The following is a 22,164-nucleotide window of genomic DNA, read 5'->3' as shown; positions in this document are numbered from 1 at the left end:
GTTAAGTGACAAAATAGGAACAATAACTCACCGTTTAAGGTATCCCTAGGTATACTATGAAGATTTTCTACTGCAGCATCAGATTTTAACACGCGTGTAGTGGGGCGAAGATACATAATGACGCCTTGTACCTGTGCAGATAGAATGAAAGCGGACTTGGACAGCGGTCAAAATGACAAACGGGCACAACTGCTAGTGCTTGTTATTTGTTCAACGTTTTCAGCTGTTATTCGGATTTCGGATTTCGGACTAGAAGGGATTCGTTGGGGTAACAACTACAACAATTTTATTCAACTTGCTCGGACAACGATATTACGAATAATGAAAAATTTAATGCCGTCCCGTTGTAAGTAAAGAAATCATAGACTACTGTGATTACTGCTACATGTAGTTTTATTGTAACTTCCTAAGCTTGCTATGTGGTTTTGACAATTTTCATTTGTCTATAGGAATTCCCCACGGTTTCCAACGGTTAATAATACGATTTTAAAAATCTTTATCTTGTAAAATTGTAGGTATTTAGGAAAAATTCACTGCTTTTCTGTTTAACACGTTGTGTGCCACGCTTATTTTGGTGATGTTTCCTAGCAGGCCACGGCGTTTTTGTTTACAAATTGACTGTCTATCATTTTTGATAGACATGGCCCCCCAGGAAATGTAAATTTCAAACTGTTATTTCTCCGCGGAGATACCACATTTTTATAAAAAACCTTCGGCAAATATGCAGATTAGACTTTAATGAACCTAATTATATAATTGGTTTTCGGAAACCCTTAGTAAATTAATTTATAAAAGTATATTTTTGGGATGCCTTTTTTCGAAAATTCTGACGTTTTGTTCATATTGCTATCTCTTGTGAAGCGCCGTTCCATCGTCTGTTGTTCAAGGATATATTTGTCTCACTCGCACTGCAGACGATCAAACGGCGCGACATAAGAGATAGCAATATGAACAAAACGTTAAGATTTTTCGAAAAAAGGCATCCCAAAAATATACTTTTATAAATTGATGGACTGAAGATTTGCGAAAACCAACTATGTAATTAGTTTCATAAAAGTCTTATCTTAATATTTGCCGAAGGTTGTAAGTAGAAAAGTGCAGCCACCGCGGAGAAATAACAGTTTGAAAATGATGACTACTGTCTATCAAAAATGATAGACATGGCCCCCCAGGAAACTTCACTGTCTATCAAAAATGATAGACATGGCACACAACGTGTTAATTATAATTAAACGGTTTATTTAAGTCGGGCGGAATTGTTCATTGAAACATTTCACAGCGTTGTCACATGTTGCGCTTGTACTAAAAATGTGTAATATTCCAATAGCGTTTTCACCGGTACGTGAACTGACAGTCGAATGACATTTTTGGCAAAAAACCGAAGTTGTATCATTTTCCCGATGTTTGACATTAAGTCAAAACAATCACGATAGGTGAAAAATGTTGTTCGTGGTGGTAGGTAGCATTCGGAAAGGAAGCGACGGAAGAAATCTGGAAAAAATCGACTGCTGCGCGTCGCGAAAAGTGCGTGTGTTTCAGTAAAATGTTTTCTCTCAATTGCAGCGGAAGTCGGCAAAATAATGACGGAATCGTTTCCGCTGCATGAGTGCGTCTTTAACGGTGATACCCGAAAACTGTCGCTGCTGCTTCGTACACACGAAATCGCCGAAAAGGACAAGCATGGTGAGTTGCCCAGATTTTAACTATTTTCAAGTCGGCTGGGCTGCGAATATCTATTGATTCGATAGCGAACAACAGAAACTCTGTAGCGGCAAAGGAAGGTGACAAACGGAACGAGCGAATCTTATTTATGCATCGATAAGTTTCTTTTCTGTGCGTATCCACGCAACCGCGTAACTGTGTGAAGAAGTATTTTATCCGGGCCTACTTTTCTATGCGGCGTGCGTTGTGATATAGGAGCAAAAAAAATATTTATTTTTACAAATTTTTAATGTTTTACAGTATTTCACATAACAAATAATGATGTTATTTATGATGATGTTCAAAATTTGTCTTATCCTATATTTATTTCGCTACCTCCGCAACTATCAGTGTAGTTTTGTGTACAAATAAATACCTAGTACAACCACATAAAAACAACACAGTGCGTTTGTGTTTTCTTATAATCTAATCTACTTTATTTGGTATTTCGTTTTAGGAAACACTCCACTTCATTTGGCTGTTATGCTAGGAAAGAAAGGTAAATATATCAGACGGAGCATCTCGCAAACAAATCAAACACCCCATCAAGCATTTCGAGGGTGGTAAACTGTGCAAAAAAAAAACTTGTAGCAATCTCATCCCTAGCTGGAATCTCACCACGACACATCGTGTTTAGCAATTTGCTACCTCGAGCACAACACAACATCGTGTAATTAATATTTAATGAAAAACTGTTGGCAAGTTAATGTGTCAAATACACGTTCAAAATTCGTATAAAACTTGCTTTGCCAAGTTCACATTAGAAAGGAGAGTTAATCACACAATATTATGCAGGCTGCATAACAGCACTTTCTGCTGTGCAGATGAGTGATAACAGTGAGCTGTTGTGTTGCGCCCGCACATCTCGATTGTACATCAGTCGAAGAAGAAAACGAAAACCTTAACAACAACCGGTGCAGCACTGCTCACTAGATATTGATTCATGGCTTTTTTTGCTATCTGAAGCATACCTCATTGATAGTTATTTACTTTTAGTACAATGCCACATACATACGTTCTACCGTCGCGGTAAACTGATAAACTCCATAAAAATTACACACACACACACACATACTCTCATCTCATTTGGATGTTATCAGACAAGTATCGCACCGTGGTGACTACTTGAACAGGTGGTAGCATCATTGGGCGAAGAATCCACAAAAGACAACACTGTACATATACCACCCCTTTCCGATCTGGTAATTTCTGTTGAATCGTTTTGTAATGGTAACTTACCCGTTGGTCACCTTCGCTCAAAGTTTCGTCATTAGATAATGAGTGGTGACAAAGTAAAAGAACAAGAGCGTATCGGTTTGCAGAAGTCCATCCTAGGTTTTTTGATAAGAAAAAATCCATTTGGTAATAGATATACGCATTGCATTATATTAGTCATCCAAAGATTCACGAAAAATAAAGGTGAAGTTTTCAAGAGCTTCAGATTAGAAGAGATTGCACTCATATCTACCAAATCGCGATGACTTTAAAGTATTTTTATAGATAAAAAGTACTTGCGTACAAACAGAATTTTATAACTGTTGTACCGTCAACTATCATTTAATACATTAACCATTAACCATTTTTACCCGGCAAACCCAACTTTGCCCTTAAACATGCCTTTTGTAACTAAAGCAAACACTTCGAGTGTTCAATCTTGATTCGTGTGGTATTATTAGAGTGGCGATTAGAGAATGTAGTTGATTATTTGAAAATTTTAAAATGATTGCCATTCTTTATCCAAATGATATTCCCAATCAAAGCCATTTTTCTTCTTTTTTTTGTGGGAGCCACCTAGCGAAACGAAAAGTAGCGGTAAACCTATTCTCATATCTATCGAACGTTCAGCGAAAATTTCATACAACTCGGTTCAACCATTTCGGAGGAGTTTTTCACATTAACACCGCGACACGAGATTTTTATAGATATAGATTTCACCAATGCTCATTGTTCGTGATAAGTTTGTTCTACTTTATAATCCATCTTTAATCATTCTAACATTACATCAATCGTGTATTGAATTCCTAAGCAGTAATACTAATTGGGATTCGAGTTCTGATCCTTCGTGTGGTTCTATTATGTGTCCTTGTAAAGTAATCACTGACTGATCAATTTATTTCCACTTTTTAATTCATATTTCATTCCTACCTCGGGTTGCTTGTGAAATCGGGAAGAAGATGGAAATCGTGTCCCCTTGCAACCCCTTTGCACATCCTGTCTGTCTGTAGTATTTTTTTACCGGTTTGTCTCACTCTTTCACGTGGCGGATGATCGCAATAAAGGCAATTAGTTAGAGGGAAATGACTCGAGTCAACCGTTTTATAGTAACCTTGATGTGGCTGGTCCTGTTAGCTTCGTCACTTTGTCCGTCCTAGAATGGTATTACGATTCTATGCTGAACCCCAACAAACTGTTGCCATAATGGGAATATTGTGGGCGAGAAAGAGGGTGCTGAGAGACAAGTAGCGTTTATAGAAGGACGAACGATGCCAGCCCGATCCTTGGATCCTTGGATCCCTTTTTGCGCGTTGTGCTTCCTTGTACTCGTGTGTTTTCCTTTTTTTCTCCTTTCCATTTCTTTATTGATTACGCTCCTACTAACCTCCATCGTGTTCAGTTCGATGGCTCGTGGTGTCTTCATCGTCACACCACTACGCGGTACCACCCCACCATCTATCGCCCGGAACTGCCGTTTTTGCATTTGTATATTTATAGTCACGCAACTGGCTATATTTCCTGACTTGAAAGGAAGCGACCGTATCCTTATTCGGCATCCGAAGGGTGGCGAATAGAGCGCCCTTTTTCCTTCGTTGCATCCACTTCACAACCTTATCAAACACTTTTTTTTGTTTTCTACGGATTGAAATCGGCCGTCTTGCGAAACTCGTGCGAGAACTATTTATTTTTAAAACATATATGAACCAAAAGCAGAAAAAGCTGTGTAAAATTCCAACCCTTTTTAGACAGCATTACAAATATGATTAATAATCTGTGTGATGGGCTTTGCTGTGCGCCCTTTAAAAATAAAAGCTTTTGGTAGGCTTTTCAAAGTTTTTTTCCCATCAAATCTGGAATGTAAAATCTTAAAATAGATTATGGCTCGAATTAAGAATATTCTTATGTCTATTTCGGAAACGTTCTGATTACACTGTGCGAAGAAATCCAATTTTCTAAGAAGGTATCGTTATATGTATGTAATAAACGTTATGTTTCTTTTTTTCATGATTTTCAGAATGTATCTTTCTATTGCTTGCACATGGCGCACCGGTTAAAGTAAAAAATTCGCGAGGATGGTCACCATTAGCGGAAGCGATCTCGTACGGAGATCGGCAAATAAGTAAGTAAAGTTAAAGTAAAGCTATTTGCTTGATTTGTGTTAAACGTTGTACTAAATTGAATTTCGCGTTTTTTCCTCTCTCATTGTAGTCAGCTCACTGTTGCGGAAACTGAAACAACAGGCTCGCGAACAAATGGAACAACGGCGCCCAAATCTGGTAAAAGCCCTCAAACAGATGGGTGACTTCTATATGGAGCTAAAGTGGGATTTTCATTCGTGGGTTCCACTTATCTCACGCATACTTCCCTCTGATGTTTGTAAAATTCATAAGTCCGGTTGCTCGATACGACTCGATACGACGTTGGTCGATTTTTCCGACATGCGCTGGGAGCGGGGTGATATTTCGTTTATTTTCAAAGGCGAAAACCCTCCAAAGGATTCGTTGACAGCGCTCGACAATGAGTGCCGTTGCTATCAGCACGTTCGGCACGAGGAAACGGAGATGGAGATTGAGGATGAGGTCGATATTCTGATGTCGAGTGATATCCTTGCAGCACAGATGTCAACCAAGGGTATTAGTTTTACGAAAGCACAATCGGGATGGATCTTCCGCGAAGATCGGCGGGAAACGGTGGCCGGACAGTACGATAGCGATCTCTACACGATAAATGGTTTGACGCTGGAGCAGCGCAAACGCCGCGAGCACCTATCGCGGGATGATCTACAGAAAAACAAAGCGCTCATGGAGTCACTGACGAAGGGAGGACAGAGTCAACAAGGCGGTATCGATCAGAATGGAGAGATTTATCGGAGAGAATCGCTTCAGCCACCACCTAATAGTGAGGTTACCTGGGAGGAATACGTTTCGGCTGAGCCGGGCCAGTATCCCAACTTAGGTCGTGAACTAGTGTATAAGGAATCAAGCAAAAATTTTAAAGCCACAGTAGCTATGGTGAGTATAATTGAGCGCAATCAGTGTGTAGTACGAGTTCTATTATATTTACACGTTTTTTTCCCCAATGTTCCGTCCGTTCCAGAGCAAAGACTTCCCACTGAGTGTAGACATGCTGTTAAACGTGCTGGAAGTAATAGCACCGTTTAAGCATTTCAGCAAGTTGCGTGAATTTGTAACGCTGAAACTACCCAGCGGCTTCCCGGTGAAGATCGACATCCCCATCCTGCCGACAGTGTCGGCTAAGATCACGTTTCAAAAGTTCGAATTCCGGGACGATATTTCGCCTGATCTGTTCGTCATTCCGGAGGACTACAAAGAGGACACGATGAGGTAAACCGGAAATTATCCTTTTCCGCGTTCCATCTAATGTGCTGCTCTCGTTTGTTTTCTCTTTCTCTCTCGTTCTCTTCTTGTTCTTTTTATTCCTTTTTGTGTACGATTTTGTGTTACTTCCGGGATACCTTTCCTTCCTCATATTCCACACGGTTTCCATCGTATTGTTATGCATTTTTATACACCGTTCAACATAAATCCGTATAACAATCCATCCGTCACGAACGCACCTACACAATATTCACACACATGTTTCAAATCGCACAACAAAACGTTTGCCATCATCAACTCTATGATTCACGCTTCTATGATTGCCTTCTACCCGCGAGAGCAACACCGTGCATTCTGGTAAATTCGTCGGTGATAATGATAATTAATGCGATCAGGTTTCTTATTTATTTCATAGATTTCCTGATTTATGACCTTTCGATATCGACGGACTAAATTCACGCGCGCTGCTCTTTGCTGTCAGCCGACCTGGACAAACCGTACCGCAGCCGCTATCGTTGCCTGTTTCAACAATTGGCGGTTACGGGGATGCGGGATACTCGTGTTCACCTTCTCCACAACTATTGATTCCCTCGTCGATGGAAAGTTGGCCCAAAACTGACTTGCAATTTGTTCTCCCTACTCAAAGCTATCGGTTTCTGACGGAACGAACGCATTGATTTTGAACAATGCAGCAAATGTGCGGCGATTTTGATTCAGATTTGCAAGAGAAAACTGTACGGTTTTGAGGTTGTACAAGAGCAACGGCTGCATATTGCGTCTCTTAGAATTACGCCGGACGCGAACGGTATTACAATTGTTAGTATAGTATTTTATTGTCTTACTACAACATGCTGTATTTAAGTGGCAGTATACAAGCGAAGGAAAGATGTTTACATAAAATGGAAGGTCGCCTTCTATCTTCCATCATCTCTTTCTTGTTTCCAGCCACTGTTGGATCTCCTATTTGTTTGTTTGTAAAGAGAATATTTCAAAAGTCATCTTAAAATATGTAACACTCATTTACAGGGCAGTTTAAGAAGGGTTTTCATAAGTCTATTATGTTTTATCTAAATAATTCCAGCTGACCAATATCTGCAACAGGGATGCAAGAAGATCCACATGAAGACAGTTAAAAAATGAAAAATAAAAAAGCAATGCATAATTATGACGCTCTGAACGAAATAAACACAGATGGTAAAGAAAAGAGAGCGAAAAAAAACGAAAAGGATACAAATTTTTGGTGTACGAAGCAGGGAAACGAATTTATCATGAATTTGACAAACACATAAGCTAAACAAGAAAAAAAAACTATTCACAATGAAACTCAAACCCGGAAAACAGTTAAAACGATAGAGAACATTTTACAAAACATGATAAAAACCATTACCAACGTCCAGTCAAGCAGTTGTTTGATATTCGTGAACCTTAGCGGTGTGTAATCGGCTCTACAAATCCCATCCATTTGTCTATTACTATATGATTATTTTACCGTGTTACTCTGAGGTTCGGTGGTAGTAGTAGTAGTTGGTGTATATTTTCCAAACCCGAACAAGGTAGTGGACCGTTCTTGAAATCTGTGTATTTGGATCGATGCAGCGTGCTGCACTGTGTTCATTGTTTGGCCTATACGGCCTATGTGAAAAGATACAGCATCCAGCTAGTGTCGCCTAAATCAACTAGGCAGCAGAATAATAATTTGTCAACGGTTTGTGAAACAGCTAGAGGGATAAATAGAATGCAAATCATGTGCGCTTGCTACCAAACGGATATACATACATGTGTCTCTAAACCAAAATCGAAAATTTGTAAGATGTTTCTTAAATGGACTTAACTGATCAACATGGAGATGAGTGTGAAAATCGCGAAGAAGACAAAGAAAGCATACAAAGATCTATTAAATTAATTTATGTTTATTGTTTATAGAGGAAAGAAAATGAAACGAATTGAGAGCAAATTACGGACTAATGGGACGAAACTCCCTTACCCTTTGAAGGTCAGTGAGAAAAACCGATATCCATATCAATATAACAAATATCCTTTCCTCTAAACTAAGATTAGTGGAATGAACGATTACCACAGAATTCAATTAATTAATAAAAAAAAAATAGTTAAGCTCCATCCATGCATCCTATTATAAAATTCCACAAAATTTACTTTCGCAATCTACTTCATGCAGATTGCGCGTCATCACGTACACCGCTGAAACGGTAATAACAAATTTATCATCCCAAAGCACCATTCCACCGTGTGTGCACCAACCATCGCTACAAATTTCCCTCGGGGATCTCATCCATCAGTACAGTGAAGTGTTTGGTGTTTGTGGAATTTATCTCATTACGAATCTTAATAGTTTCAGGATGCCATTTGTCGGTACAGATGCCAAATAATGTTTCCTGTGCCGGGTGCCGGGTAGAACGCAAACAAACATGTTTTGGCATTTATAATTTTGAGCAAAACTTGCGTTTGAAAGAAAAAAAATACGTTTGAAAGAATTTCAAATAACCTAGGACAATTTTTGTGAATTCAATAATCGTAGAACTACACGGTACAGTTTCCTTGGTACAATTTTGTAAATTTAAAAAGAATTATCTTTTCTACGTACAATTACACTAACAGGAGGGTTTTTCTTGTTTATTTCGTTTGGTGTTTTTTTAATACAAAATATATTATTTTACAGAACTTTTTCAAGTCAAATTCGAGATAATCTTTCTACAAACTAGCCAATGCAAAAGAAGAATTTACTTACGGTGGTCTACTTGAGCTATAAGCACTACGTGTAACTGTCACGCACCATTTCTAGTGATGTGAGGACCAACCTGGTGGTGGTTTCGGAATTGGTACCCATTCGGTCACCTGAACTGGTCCCCAGACACGCTTCCACACACCGACGTAAACCTTCTTCTCCTGCCAGCTCTTGACCCATCGTGGCTTCCAGACGAGTTTCTTCTTCCAGAATCCGGTCGGCTGTGGTGGGGCAGTTACAACTACATGATCGTGATGCACATGGTGCACATCATGGTGATGGACATCGCGGTGAAGATCGTGATGAAGGTCATGATGCAACAGTGAATGATCGGTACTCGCCAAACTATGCAACAGAGCGTCCTGGTGCACTAGCTCGTCGTGATGATGATGATGATGGGCAAGCGCTTCGTTGGCAGCAAAGCTGTATCGATACGATAGGAAATAGTAAGGGGTAAGTAAATTAATTGGTAAAACATTTCTGAAAAAAAGAGAACATGCAAATAACCGCTTTAAATTGGTAAAAGCATCATTCTTGTTTACAGCAAACAAGGCCGAAGCAAATTTGTATCAAACACAACGCAAAAACACCACTTCAACCGTGAACAAAATGGAAAATGGATGGAAAATGTAGCGTCCCTCGTAAACTTTACTTTCGTTTCGTGGCAAATTGAACGAGAAAATCACTCTTCAGACCGTCGCGATTAGACCGCCTAAGATAAAATCCCAGTAATTGGTAACCCTTTACCCGCCCACCTATGTAATGGGCGCGTTGCCAATTTTTACTCTCGCGCGAAAGCTATCCCGAACGGTTTCATTAGCGTTCCACGCTTGCAGTAAATTATGGATGTTTTTTTTTTGGTTTCTCCTTCTATTTATTCTCTATCTTTCCCTCCCACAGTCGTGCACCATTTGAAGCGGCACAAATGGTTTGTACGAGACATGTTATGTGTTTCGTTGCCCCGTTTGGTTGCTTTTCTTCGCCCATCCAATTTACAACCTAATTGCAAACTAATCGATTGCTCCATACCATCGACGAACTGTTTACTTAATTCACTGGTGTGGTCCCTGGGAGTTAAGCAGGGGGCCGCATAGGTATCGGATCGTTTTCCGGTTTGTTTTGGCAGATGGTTAACGTTTCGCACAGCCCCAGGCGTGGTGTGTATGTTTTTTTTTCTCACTCTGGTTAAACAGGCATCATAGGTTAAAGGTCGGGATTTTTTCTCCAGCTAAAAACTGGTATGCTAGCCATTTGACTGGCCGATGGCACGGTGTTAACGCGCACCATGCTGTTTCTTGTGTGAATGTTACCAGACTCGGTTGGTACTTATAGTGGTTTTTGCGTTTTATTGCGTACATAGTGATTCCTTGGAGAACCAAATTAAGCCAAACGTACTGTTTTGTACACATGTGTAGCTCCATTAAACAACGTTTTAAACACCTTTCTTGATCATTTTTTACACAATTTCACACTAGCTGTTACCTTTCCAAGTCACTAGTCAACGATAGAGGCATATTCGATAAGAAGATGGCCAACGAAGTTGTAATTAGTAAGACCTGCAATTGAAACGTGTGAAAGAAAAACCGGTTTTACTACAAAAAAATGTGCGGGAAAATAAAAAGAATTTAAGTTGAGGTCTCCCAATGGAGACGCCCAGTTATCTGTTTAATGTTTTAAAATCTGAATACATTTATTTTAACATGCACTCATTTTGTGTGTTTTAACTATTTTATTTGCTATTCTCTACTAATTTTATTTGTAGTATTTTTGACTGACAAATAAAATTAACATTTAGCACAGTTTCTCTAAAAATGTTCTAACTTTTAGTATAACACATGTTTTTTTTTTCAAGCAACTTCTCCATTAAATTGTTTACTCACTTTAATCGACATGTTATTTACAATTTCTTATCACTTTTTCCCTATATTCAACTGTTAAAATCGATCGACCGTGTACGATCAGATGCACTAAAATTTCACAATACGACTGAACACCTTAACGCCAAAACGAACGCGTTTTAAACAATACGAAGCCAAATTTCAGCAAATTCAGTATCCGTTACGGCACACTCGATAATATGTTGTTTCCTCCTTCTTCATGAATTTGTTGAGGGCATTTGTACAATGGTGGGATGAGCGTAAAAGGTAGTTTCTGTTGAAAATGTCAATCGGACGAGTTGCTTCCCACCCTTCGACGATTGATAAGGTTAGCTGCGGATGTAAGCATTGCACGTGTGCAATGAACAGTGCGGTGTACGGTGTAGAGCATTATTGTAAGGGGACTTAGTATTTAGTCAGAAATGTAGGGACATTAATCAGGGGGTTTAATAAGGGTTATTTTATTCAAATAATCACAATAAGGCTAAGGAGGAGATACCTTTTGAAAATTGCAAAAAGTCATCATTCTTATAAGTAAATAAATAAATTATTCAAATGATTAAACATTATAAAATAGTAAATCGAATAAATCTTAACAGTGTTCTAAGCCTGTAAAGTGTCAACGATATTATTACTTGTCCAAACTTATGTACTGTAACTGTAATAATTGCTTTTTTATTGATCTCTAAATTCATCATCGTACTAAGCATGTACTAACACATAAGTAAACGACACAATTATTCCTACATAATCGATTTTATCTATTATAAATTATTAATGGTTGGTGAACCTAAACCTACAACAACCACCGTCTTGAAGCATAAACTTTTTGATGCTTGTTTTGTGATAATTCGTTGTGTTGTTTTGTGTCTATCGCAACAGACCTACCATACCTTCTCTCTCAAATAGCCCCACCAGAGCACACGCACTACCACGCGCTACATAATTCGTCCCATTTTGTATGCATCACGCGGATGCACTACCGTCGGTCAACGTTAATTCCCAACCTCCGCGGGCCTCCGATCGTATCTAAGCTCGTAAAGTGTAAAGCGACATAAACTGAATTTTTTAAACTCCTCTTTACCATTTCTTCTGTTGTGCTGTGTGCCGTGTGGCAGTGTATCGATAACAAATGGACGGTCATAAGAAGAAATTGCCGCACATGTTACGATCAATCGTGCGAGTGTGCGTGGGTTGAAGAGAAATTTCTTTCCGTATTAGCAGTGCGAATAAATTATCCGAATGTGTAGGAAGGAAAGGGAACATGTCAAAAGCAGATATCGCCATCGCAAACAAGTTGATTTTATTTTGTTCATGTAAAGCCATAGCTTTCAATCTGTAATGACCGGTAAATCCTTCAGGGAAGTGAACGATGCATACGAAATCTGGTATTACATTTATCGATTATGTCATCGATTATAATGCACCGATATACATACGTAGCTTTAAGGTAAAACTGAACACGATGAGTGTAGTAATAGCCAAGAAAGTGGTTGCTGACTTTGAGGGCGACCGCATGCCCTACTAGTGATGATCTAGTTATGCGGTATAATAATCTCGTGCCATTGTGTAAGGCAAAAGTTAATTTCATGATAATGATTTTAGGGTTTTAGGGGGTTAAGCAGAGATATACACTCAGAAGATCGAAAAAATGTTCCTGTTAACGATAAAAAAAGAAAAACTCCTGTATATATTAGGTGCCAAGTGACATTTAAAAGAATGTTCATTCAAGAATATATTAAAAATAATTTGTATAAAAATCACCCAACTTGACGTTTTTGCAGGTCTTTCTTCGGGGGTTCTAAAATAAAAAAAGGTTGGAGCTAGCTGATAGGTGAATATATTTCAATCTTCTACTTGCCGCAATTGATTTTGAAATTCTCAACTAAAGACAACATGGCAAACGTTAATAATTGAACAGGCGAATTTTGAGTGTTTTTTAGTATATCGAGAAGCAAAGTCAATTTAATACGAGCCTACGTTCTACTTGAAACAAAAACTAGTAAATTGTTAAGCATATTTGATACAAGTTGTGCTATAGAATGTCTTATAACAACTCTTTGGGTTATGTACTTCATTATGTATCGGTTTATTGATTTGAAATTGTTAACCAGCTTTTCATGAATCCTTACTACGCAATGCGCAATGTAAAAAGATTCGATTGTTTGAATACGCTGACTGTATATATGTATCTTCCCTTTGACCAAAGGTTTATTTTTCTTACACACCAAGCAAGAGTAAAAATTTAAATGCTCTTCCATTAAATTGTTCCTGGCAACACGTTTCCTTGGTTTCATCACATGTATAAATGAGAGAGAGAGAGAAAGAGATAGAGAAAAAAACACCATTTGCCAAAAACAACACGTTTTAACGATGTGCCAAAAAAACTACACCTAAAACCCATCGATCGAAACACGTTCCCAATTTCACCCGAGGCCAATGTACTGTCGTAGACAGGGATGATAAAAAAAACAACACCAAAACCACATCGGCTTGATTCCGTCGCTAACGAAATGCGGATAAACGATTGAAAATGCGTCTCTCCGCGGACTATAAATAAAGCATCGGTCAGCGTGTGGTGGAAGGTAACCATATTGGCATGGAAAATAAAAATGGGAAATAGTCCAATTAATACACAGCATCAAATCTTACATTTTGTCGACTGACGCTAAACAAACCTGTTGCTGCTAATGGAAAGCAATAGAAGCGTTTGCAGGCTGCACTTCCTTATGCACTCGGTGCAAATAGATGAGTTTTACCTTCGAACCATAGGCACAAAACGGCTAAAATAAATAGAGTGGAAATAAAAATGACCAATACAAAATCACTAAAAAAGCTACGGAATTCTTTGTAAAATCCGATCGTATTTTCTTGCGTTGGCTGCTACCGTTGGGAGTGTTTATTTAACTTTCAAACACGCACACACACACACCGGGCAAGGTCGGCTTATTCCTGCAAACTAGCCACAGTATGATTATGTTATGCGTGGAATTCAAATTTCGACACTGTTTGGAACATGATGAAGTACGTATTCCGATCGTTCGTTTTGGTGGTGCGTAGTTTATTTATCTTTCTTTGGACGAGCATAACCATTTCTGTGCCTTTTGTTTGGCGCGGAAAAAATGTTCCATTTGGTCCATCTGCAAAAGGAAGTAATTTGGAGCTTATTGCGTACTTGGTGCTTGAGTGTACTATTCTTTATTCACTGAACGGATGTTGAGGATTTTTTTTAATTTTATGTTATACACAATACGACCTTCATATAGATGGTTTATTGGGCACTTAAAAAATTAAGATGATACATTACTGAACAAAGTTCATGTTTTTTATTCATCTCTCTGTAAATTAATCTACTTTATAAGCAACACATTAGTCGTACATATAAGCGATTATAATGTACCTCATATAAAACATTTTGGAAAATTGGATCATTGGATCATTTTCATTGGATCTGTGAAAGGTATCAAAAACAAAGAGAAGCGCATAGGTTTATTTCTTTAATACAATTATTTCAGTATCATATTCCAGGTGATACGATAAAACATGTTTTCACGGCCAATAAAAAAAGGAATTCTAATATAAACTTTGAGTTTATTAATAGTATTTTAATCATTTAACATACCGTTTTCATGTCCAGTTTGTAATACAATTTTAAGTTAAACTTTTTAATTTGTACTTTTTATTAATAAATTTTGAACTTATTTTTTGCCGTATCATTTAAAAAGGAAACAAAAAAACCGAACCCTAATTTGCTAACGTTACATAGGTCGTACGCTTATCCCATTCATCTCCCAACGTCTAACGGCACGAGAGAAACATAAATTAAAGCCAAACGAATACTGGTCGCCTCGTAAAAATATCTACCTGTCAGCTTTCAGCTTCATTCAGAGGGAACATCATCCCTCGGCTCTTGCCAATGGTTTTCCATTTTCCATTCGTATATTTTTCATTCACGCACGTTCGAAAACGTTCGTGTAAGAGAGTGTCGTATTAATAAAATCACTTATCCTCAGTTTTCTTACACCTTTTTGGTAGCATCGAAATGAAGCACACGCACTTCAAAGGATCCCCAGCAAGTGTATGGGTGTGAAACATTTTAAAAACAACCACAACAAATGAAGCTAACAAAACAAAAATAAAATTTACGCCTCCATAACGAAAGGGAATAGGAAAATGAATCTCGCACTGGCAACGATTAACAGCGACGTGAAACAGCATCAACAGTTTTTGGCGAGAAGAGAACAAAACAGAACAGAAAACACAATGAGAGAAAACAAGGGTTTAAAAAAAAACAAAAAACAAAATCCCTAAATACCTAATGAGTAGGAATGAAAGAGAACACAAGGTGGTTTGTGAGTCGATTAATCACCCACCCAAGCGACAACTGTCACGCACGGAAAATTCACGCAAAGAGTCAAAGCGAACAACAAAAGCGTTACGCACTTTAGGATGCCATTTGTTAGCTGTCCACGCAAGGTATTTGGGTTCCTCTATTTTTTGTTGTTGTTGTTAATGTTGTTTACAGTAGTACAAACAGTGTGCTACATGCCACATGGGTTGATCGAGAAATAAAAAAAAATCACTACCAATTGAGTATTTCGATTCAAATCCATCAATTTCTTAGACCATTCTTTACCTTCCCGACGCAGTACAAATGACAATCCGCGTCCATCGGCATCTCTACCGAATCTTTAGTATTAGTATTCACCGCTTGAACTGTCTATTTTGACAGGCAACCGTCAAAACAGGCACATTTCTACTAAATTCTCGAGAGAGCAAAAACAATGTCGTAGCGCAAAATTATTAGAGCCAAAAATTGCTATAAAAATAGAGAGCAGGATAAAGGAGGGAAAACTCGGTACGAGATAAAAAAAACACAGAACAAAAAATCATTTATATTCCATTAGCTCGCGTGCGTGCCAATCCGGACGACCGTTCGTTGGTTCTGGCTAACCCACATAAATACAAACAATTCACAGTCACAGCCATACAGCACCCGGTAGTAGATCATATTTACCAAGTAGATCACCATCGATCACCGAGAATGTGAATGCATTTGTGTGTGTGTGTGTGTAGAGAGAGGGGGAGGGGGTTGGTTTCATTAGTAAAACCCCCGCAATTGGAAACCCCTGTTTGGCGCTTTTTTGCTTCGACAGTATGAACGATGATTTGTTTGTCTAACGATCCACAACCAAAACTGAAGCTGACAGGTCGCGCTTGTTTTTCCAACCGTCGGTTTCCATCGCGTGTTTGGGCGGATTGTTTGTGTTTTCCTGGCCGAGAACCGATCCGTCCTCTGGATGGGCGCGGATGATTTGCGCCATTTCGCACGAAAATGCCGCATGAGGGATAAAATTGAAATTGACGAAAAGTGTTCGCATCATTAGCAAACGGTGATGATGATGATGATGATGATGATGATGATTATGATGGTCACTGAAACGTTTTGGTTGAAATGTACTGAAACCGACATGTCCAATTGGTGGGAAGGTTGGTTTTCTTTGCAGTGTATTTATTGTAAAGTAGAATACGTTTAATTGTTTGTTGATTGTTTTGTAGTGAACAACACTCGCAAACCGAGTCATTAAGTACTTATTAACATGATAATTTTACGCCGTACGCCGAATCGAACACTCAAAAAATAGTGCTGCTATAAGCAATTTAGTAGTACTATAAGTAACTTTTTGCAAATCCCTTGATTTTTCTTTTGATCATATGGTTGATCATTAGGTGTATTTTATATGATCATAATTTCTTGTTTGCTTAATGACCGCTAAGATCATGTCGGCCATTTCTGGCTTAAATATGGTTGATTATCTTGTAACCCTAACTGTAACAGGATCTACGAAGATTTTGAATATATTTTGAACATAATCCCAAAGTTCTTGAACAATGTTTAAAGAAATGTAAAACATGATAAGCATAGTAACCATGCACTTAAATAATATAAGTCCATATAAGTAAATCTGTTGCGAAACAAGTTTATGAAGTGCGCAACCCAGCGATTTAAACCTTTTTTTCTGTTAAGTTATAAAAATTTCCTTTTTCGTACTATGGGTTGAATTAGAACTACTTTCTTCGAAGGATAAAGAAGTAATCGACAATAAACAAAATAGTAATGCTTAGTTTACATCACATATAGACCGATACCTCTCTAAGTTTTATATGTTTTTGTACTTCTTGTAGCGATTACATCTGTGATGTATTTACATATTACATATTACATTTACATTCCAAATCAATTTTTTTTCCAACGTGACCCCGATAATTATATGGCCACTTCTAGTGATAAAAGATAAGAAAAAATGTTGAATAACATTACAATATTATTTTTGCATTTGAACGAATGAAAACAAGTGTTCATGAACGCAAAAAAGTGTTCGCACTGTAGAAGCAAATTTAAAAGAAAAGTTTCAACTGTTTTTTATACCATTGCCACTTTACAATATGTTTTGATAATTTACATTTCAAGTATAAAAATTAACCGTTTAAACAAATTATTATTTGTTTCTCATTTCGCTTTACAATCTGCCTGAACTAATTTACTACAAAAATCACCAATTAAATTATACACAAAGAAACATAGGGTCAGACAAAGTGAGAGGTCAGACCAAACTATAGAACCTTGCTTAATGTTTGGTTTGAATTTTTGCTTCCAACGCATTTGATTGATTTATGTAGCACGTTTTCGCCATTAAATTTTCCCAACGATTTCCATCACCTAAAGATGCCTGCCATGTTTACACCGTCCTTTGATTCACCATTTCAGTCATCCTGCCAGCCAGGGGACGCGCTATGGCGATGATCGAATTGCAGCATTTTTGTGGTAAACCTAATAAAAGTCAATCAACTGAACCTTGGCCAAAGGTACAGAAATGTTCATTAACATTTCCGTCTCGCTAGTTATGTTTAAAACTAGTTCTGCTTCAAACGATACAGCATGCAAGGGACGCTGTGTGCAATCGTATTGTTTATACTATCAACAAAACGGCATCGTGATAATGTTTAGATCAGACATTTGGATCCACTACCATTACTCACATTTCGTTTTTTCTCTCACTCAAACAAATGTTGAATCAATATCATCATTTTGTCCAAGATGGCTCACACGAACTTGGAGTTCTCGCAGCTTCCCACATTGTTCGTCGTATCGATGTTCCAGCTGTTCATACAGTGTAGTTTGGGCCGCAGACAACCGTTGCACCATTTCCACCTGTTTGGCTTCGCTCTTGGCTAGCTTCCGCTGCAGTTCCACCACGAGATCAGTTAAGTCCTGCAATTTCTGCGTAAAGTCACGCTCAAGAGCGTTCAACCGTGCTTCGTAGTCACCGGCACCGCTTCTCTCTTCCTGCTGACCTAGTTTCTGCTCCAAGGCACTCAGCCGTTCCGTCGTCCGTCCGTTACTCAGCTGTTCAAGCTGCACCTCGGCCGCGATGATGCGGCTTTCCAGGCTCAAGGTCATCGCATTATTGCCGGTGCTTCCGGCAGAAAATTTGCCACTCCCGGCCAGGCCCTTTTTCTTGCTTTGCTCACTGAACGCTACCTTCATTGCCGCGATCTGCTTGGACAGCTCGTTACGACAGCTGGCCAGATCGCTCTTGAGACTTTTGATTTCATCTGCCTGCTCTTTCAATCGCTTTTCGGTAGATTTCGATCCTTTGCCGCTGGCCGCAGCACGTTGTTCGTACTCGTCCACCAAGCGTTGCTGTTCCTGTAGGCTTTTTAGCGCCTTAAGTTCACTGCTTAGCTCACCGTACGCGTACTGTGTGGCGGTCAAGTTTTTGCGCACATTGTTTAGCTCGTTGCTTATCTTGTGAATATCGGACGCTGTATAAGTCGTTTTGTGCCGGCTAAAGTACGACAGCCAGCCTGTATTTTCGTACTCTTCTGGTTGCATATTACTCATTCTGATTCACCGTATTATTCTTAATGTGAAATCGTAAATCGTCACTTATTCTCCAGCTCGGTTCACATTCACCTATATTCCGTAATGTCGAACAAATGCGTGCATCGGCTACGCACGGAGAGCGCGAGATCATAAATTGTACAAAAATTAACTTCACCGACAATCTTGCGGCACACTTCAACCAGACACGGACGCGACCCTTTCCGGCGTGAACAAATCGTTTTCCAAGCTTGTACCCGGTTTTCCTCTCGAAGTTTGTTTCAATTTCGTTTCACACGATCTCGGACGTTTCGCGGTAAAAACTCAAACAAATGTGTGCTACCTCGCGTCCAACACACGACTACACGGTGATCGTGACCGATCGGGATGAGTGCGCTAGTCGAATTACTTAAAAATAAATCCCGGTGTCCTCTTTCTCGGCGAAAATCTGTGCAGGCGCCACTAGCCGTACGATCGTGAGGGAAACTTCATTTGCTCTCATTCTCACTGTTTCGCTCACCAGAGAAACAACATGTGGCGGATACATTTGTAAAATAAGAAGTTTGTCCAAATCATAACCCCCGCATGCAGTAAAAAAAATCTTGATCTTGAAGCGGCATGTTTTACACTGCAAAGAGTAATACAAAACCCGGGAAACATATCATAATTGTAGCAATAATAGGGTGAACACAGATTCCATCGATTACTTTCTTTGTATTATTTTTTTCTACCTAATAGTTGCAAGATCTGTAAGTATTTTCCAGAATTAAGGATCATCAAGCGTTCAAAACTTTATTTGAGAGGTTACAAACATAAACATAAACATATTCACACCATACATGATAATGCTACAACGGATTGAAAAAAACAGTATCAAAGCATATGCACGTTAAACACAAAATTAAGACATGTAATACTAATATGTGTATAATACCGAAATAAAACCTGAATTGTTCGCCTTCGTCTGAGGTATGATCGTTGGTACACCTATGGTCCATGGGAAACAAATATATAGAAGATAAATAATTCCTTTAACGTGATGCCACTTCTTAACAACAGCTTTTCTCACTTTTGTCATTTCAGAATCGAATACTAAATAATCTTTGGAATCCAATAGTTTGCACACTTTCCGCAGATCGGCTTAAGCTCTAGCGATGGAAAACGTGTCGCGCAACGTCGTATGCTTTGCGTGCGATTGATCGTTTACTTGTCAGCAGATCGGCCACCTGTTCGAACTTGTCCTCATTGCGCGCATAGTACATTGCCGTATCCTTTTCCAGCTGGGCAATCTTTTCTGGCCGCACTTCAACCATCGACAGGAATTCCGTGAGGTACGGATTGAAGCGAAAATAGTGACCCGGTGGTAACAAATCGCTCAGCACTGTGTGGGCTGCCTCCGTGTCAGTGGCCGAATCGAGGATGCGCAAGAACTTGGTCTTCCACGAGCTGGACAGTGAGGCTTGTTCGAGCATTTTTGGACTGATGATTTTTTGTCCATCGTTCGATTTGCCACGTGTGCGTCCCGTACCGAACGATACCACACACTGGATCCGTTCGTTCGGCCAAAGACATTTGGCTTCGTGGATGGCCACGGTCGTGGGATTATTGTACAGTATGCCACCGTCCTGATGCAGCTGGCCGTTAAGCGGAAAATCTCCGAAGTAGGCTGGGGCAGCCGATGAAGCTCGCACTACTTCCCACAGACGTGCCGTGTGTGAGCCGGCGTAGACCGATTGCACGTTCTGTGGCAATGTGTAGTTTCGAAAAACATGTGCATCAATGTGCTCATCGCACACCGTGGTTGAAACACAGCAGAACTGAGAGAAAACAACGACAACATAACATAAGTATGTGAATCGCGTGTGCATGCAGTATGCGTTTTACCCATGTGTTTCTTATCCCACCTTCGGTACATTTGGAAGCATCACCGTGTCGATGATACGACGATAACCGACATGTCGTTTGAGTAGAGATTCCCACAGTTCGATGTCGTAGTAAGCATGAGACGAAAACAAGCGCGAAGCGCCTGAAAGCTTGTCCAACGTTGATGGACGATGGAAGATCTTGTAGGCTATCTTTTTGTACAGGTGAATGCCTTCCGCTAGTGTGAGTCCTTTTTCGGAGGCTAAAATGCAATCATTTTCGTGTAACGTGTTCCTGTTTTCACTTCATAATAAGTTTACAACTTACCCAACGCACACACCAATATTGCTCCGGTCGAAACGCCACACACCAGATCGAACAGATCGAATATTCTACGGTTCGTGAGTCGTTCCAGTTTGCGCAGCAGTTCCATTACAATTATACCCCGGATGCCACCACCATCGATGCTCAGGATGCGAATTCCTTCGCTAGGAAGACCCGGAACGTACCCAAGCAGCGCTAGACCGAGCTTCGCATGCTGCGTTATTGCCGGATCGGTCGAGTGTTTCAGTTCTTTCAGCAGCTCGATGGCACCCTCCTCTATCGCGAACGCTTTCTCTTGTGGAAACTTTTCGAACTTTTCCACCAGCTCATACAGTACCTGCCGTTGCCGATCAACTGGTATGGCCTTGCGGCGCAAGTCCAGCAGGGCATGTCGAGTTTGTGATTGATTTTTTCGCTGCAATCGAATGTAAGATAAGAAAATCTCTTTAATTAACACCGACACATAATGCTGCTAAACGGTTCGAGAGGAAGAGGATTTGTTTACATTTTGCTGCCGATGAAGGGCCCATTGTTGTGGTATTGTTCGCGATACCTTTGTGCTGGTAAGAATTGGCGAACGGATACCTAAAAGATGAGTAGCGCGAAATAAAATCATGAAATAGATCCGACCATATTTGTAGTCCGAACTTACCAATAGTCCTCCAGCTGGACATTACTTTCCTTGATATCAAAATTCACGATACATTCTTTGCACAAAGTTAGACCGAATTGTGTAACTTAAACGTCAACCGTGTTGTTTACATCGGAACGAAGAAAATACAGTTGATCAAAACCAACTACGGACGCAATATGGGGAAGTGTAGTGTTTTTTTTTTAAATAAAATCTTGCATGCGCAAAATATTGGATCGGATTGAAAACATGTTATTCTTGTTTCTTTTTAACTTTTTAACTTTGAGATTTTATCTGTGAGCATTTTGTTTATATCTTTTAATTGCGTAATGTTTAAAGTTTTAGTACTAGCAAATGCTCATTACGTGGACATGCTCCTAACTGTGCGAACGCGCTCTTTCTTGATTTGAACATTGTATTGAACATCGTATTCAAGGAGTAGCTTGAATGGTAAATGTTACCGCCACCTATGTTTCGAAAACAGAAGCAGCATTCCCTGATTGTATGCAATTTGTGGTCGAAGTTGAATTTAAATCTTTCGTTTTTTATACTAAATGTCATTTGAATCAGGGATGGGTCATTGGATT

The 22,164-nt window shown here is 39.3% G+C and overlaps 3 protein-coding genes across 6 annotated transcripts; 1 reads left to right on the top strand and 2 right to left on the bottom strand.

Moving 5' to 3' along the window:
- Nucleotides 1–1,364: 1,364 nt before the first annotated feature.
- Nucleotides 1,365–6,941, top strand: LOC125766132 (ankyrin repeat domain-containing protein 13C). 3 transcript variants are annotated; one of them, XM_049431807.1, is made up of 7 exons: nucleotides 1,388–1,455; nucleotides 1,564–1,683; nucleotides 2,159–2,200; nucleotides 4,931–5,035; nucleotides 5,125–5,927; nucleotides 6,013–6,260; nucleotides 6,650–6,941. In XM_049431807.1, the coding sequence occupies exons 2-7, from the start codon at nucleotides 1,581–1,583 to the stop codon at nucleotides 6,705–6,707; spliced, it is 1,359 nt and encodes a 452-aa protein (XP_049287764.1). In that variant the 5' UTR covers nucleotides 1,388–1,455; nucleotides 1,564–1,580; the 3' UTR covers nucleotides 6,708–6,941. The 3 variants fall into 3 exon arrangements, with proteins under 3 accessions (XP_049287763.1, XP_049287766.1, XP_049287764.1); XM_049431806.1 differs by having other exon boundaries at nucleotides 1,365–1,683; XM_049431809.1 differs by having other exon boundaries at nucleotides 1,368–1,683; nucleotides 6,670–6,941.
- Nucleotides 6,942–9,314: 2,373 nt separating this feature from the next.
- Nucleotides 9,315–19,411, bottom strand: LOC125766152 (uncharacterized). 2 transcript variants are annotated; one of them, XR_007418651.1, is made up of 3 exons: nucleotides 17,916–19,411; nucleotides 10,480–10,553; nucleotides 9,369–9,420 (listed from the first exon to the last, which is right to left on the bottom strand). XR_007418651.1 is itself a non-coding variant. In XM_049431845.1 (2 exons), the coding sequence occupies exon 1, from the start codon at nucleotides 18,778–18,780 to the stop codon at nucleotides 17,935–17,937; it is 846 nt and encodes a 281-aa protein (XP_049287802.1). In that variant the 5' UTR covers nucleotides 18,781–19,411; the 3' UTR covers nucleotides 9,315–9,420; nucleotides 17,916–17,934. The 2 variants fall into 2 exon arrangements, 1 of the variants encoding a protein (XP_049287802.1); XM_049431845.1 differs by lacking the exon at nucleotides 10,480–10,553 and having other exon boundaries at nucleotides 9,315–9,420.
- Nucleotides 19,412–19,525: 114 nt separating this feature from the next.
- On the bottom strand, nucleotides 19,526–21,726 carry LOC125766130 (calcium-independent phospholipase A2-gamma-like). Its single transcript, XM_049431804.1, has 5 exons — nucleotides 21,599–21,726; nucleotides 21,452–21,531; nucleotides 20,950–21,361; nucleotides 20,664–20,884; nucleotides 19,526–20,576 (listed from the first exon to the last, which is right to left on the bottom strand). The coding sequence occupies exons 1-5, from the start codon at nucleotides 21,618–21,620 to the stop codon at nucleotides 19,908–19,910; spliced, it is 1,404 nt and encodes a 467-aa protein (XP_049287761.1). The 5' UTR covers nucleotides 21,621–21,726; the 3' UTR covers nucleotides 19,526–19,907.
- Between the last annotated feature and the right edge of the window lie 438 nt (nucleotides 21,727–22,164).

Source organism: Anopheles funestus, chromosome 2RL (assembly GCF_943734845.2).
Source record: "Anopheles funestus chromosome 2RL, idAnoFuneDA-416_04, whole genome shotgun sequence".
Classification (NCBI taxonomy): domain Eukaryota; kingdom Metazoa; phylum Arthropoda; class Insecta; order Diptera; family Culicidae; genus Anopheles; species Anopheles funestus.
Note: the sequence above shows the minus strand (reverse complement) of the source record. Positions and strands in the feature narration are given on the sequence as shown.

Bases quoted from the DNA above. Each gene is read 5' to 3' on its own strand.
- LOC125766132 (XM_049431806.1), top strand. From the start codon at position 1,581: ATGACGGAATCGTTTCCGCTGCATGAGTGCGTCTTTAACGGTGATACC. The intron at 5,928-6,012 runs GTGAGTATAATT...CGTCCGTTCCAG, and splicing joins TTAAAGCCACAGTAGCTATG to AGCAAAGACTTCCCACTGAG. The intron at 6,261-6,649 runs GTAAACCGGAAA...TAATGCGATCAG, and splicing joins TACAAAGAGGACACGATGAG to GTTTCTTATTTATTTCATAG.
- LOC125766152 (XM_049431845.1), bottom strand. From the start codon at position 18,780: ATGAGTAATATGCAACCAGAAGAGTACGAAAATACAGGCTGGCTGTCG.
- LOC125766130 (XM_049431804.1), bottom strand. From the start codon at position 21,620: ATGTCCAGCTGGAGGACTATTG. The intron at 21,362-21,451 runs GTAAACAAATCC...ATTCGATTGCAG, and splicing joins CCCTTCATCGGCAGCAAAAT to CGAAAAAATCAATCACAAAC. The intron at 20,885-20,949 runs GTAAGTTGTAAA...ATTGCATTTTAG, and splicing joins AATATTGGTGTGTGCGTTGG to CCTCCGAAAAAGGACTCACA.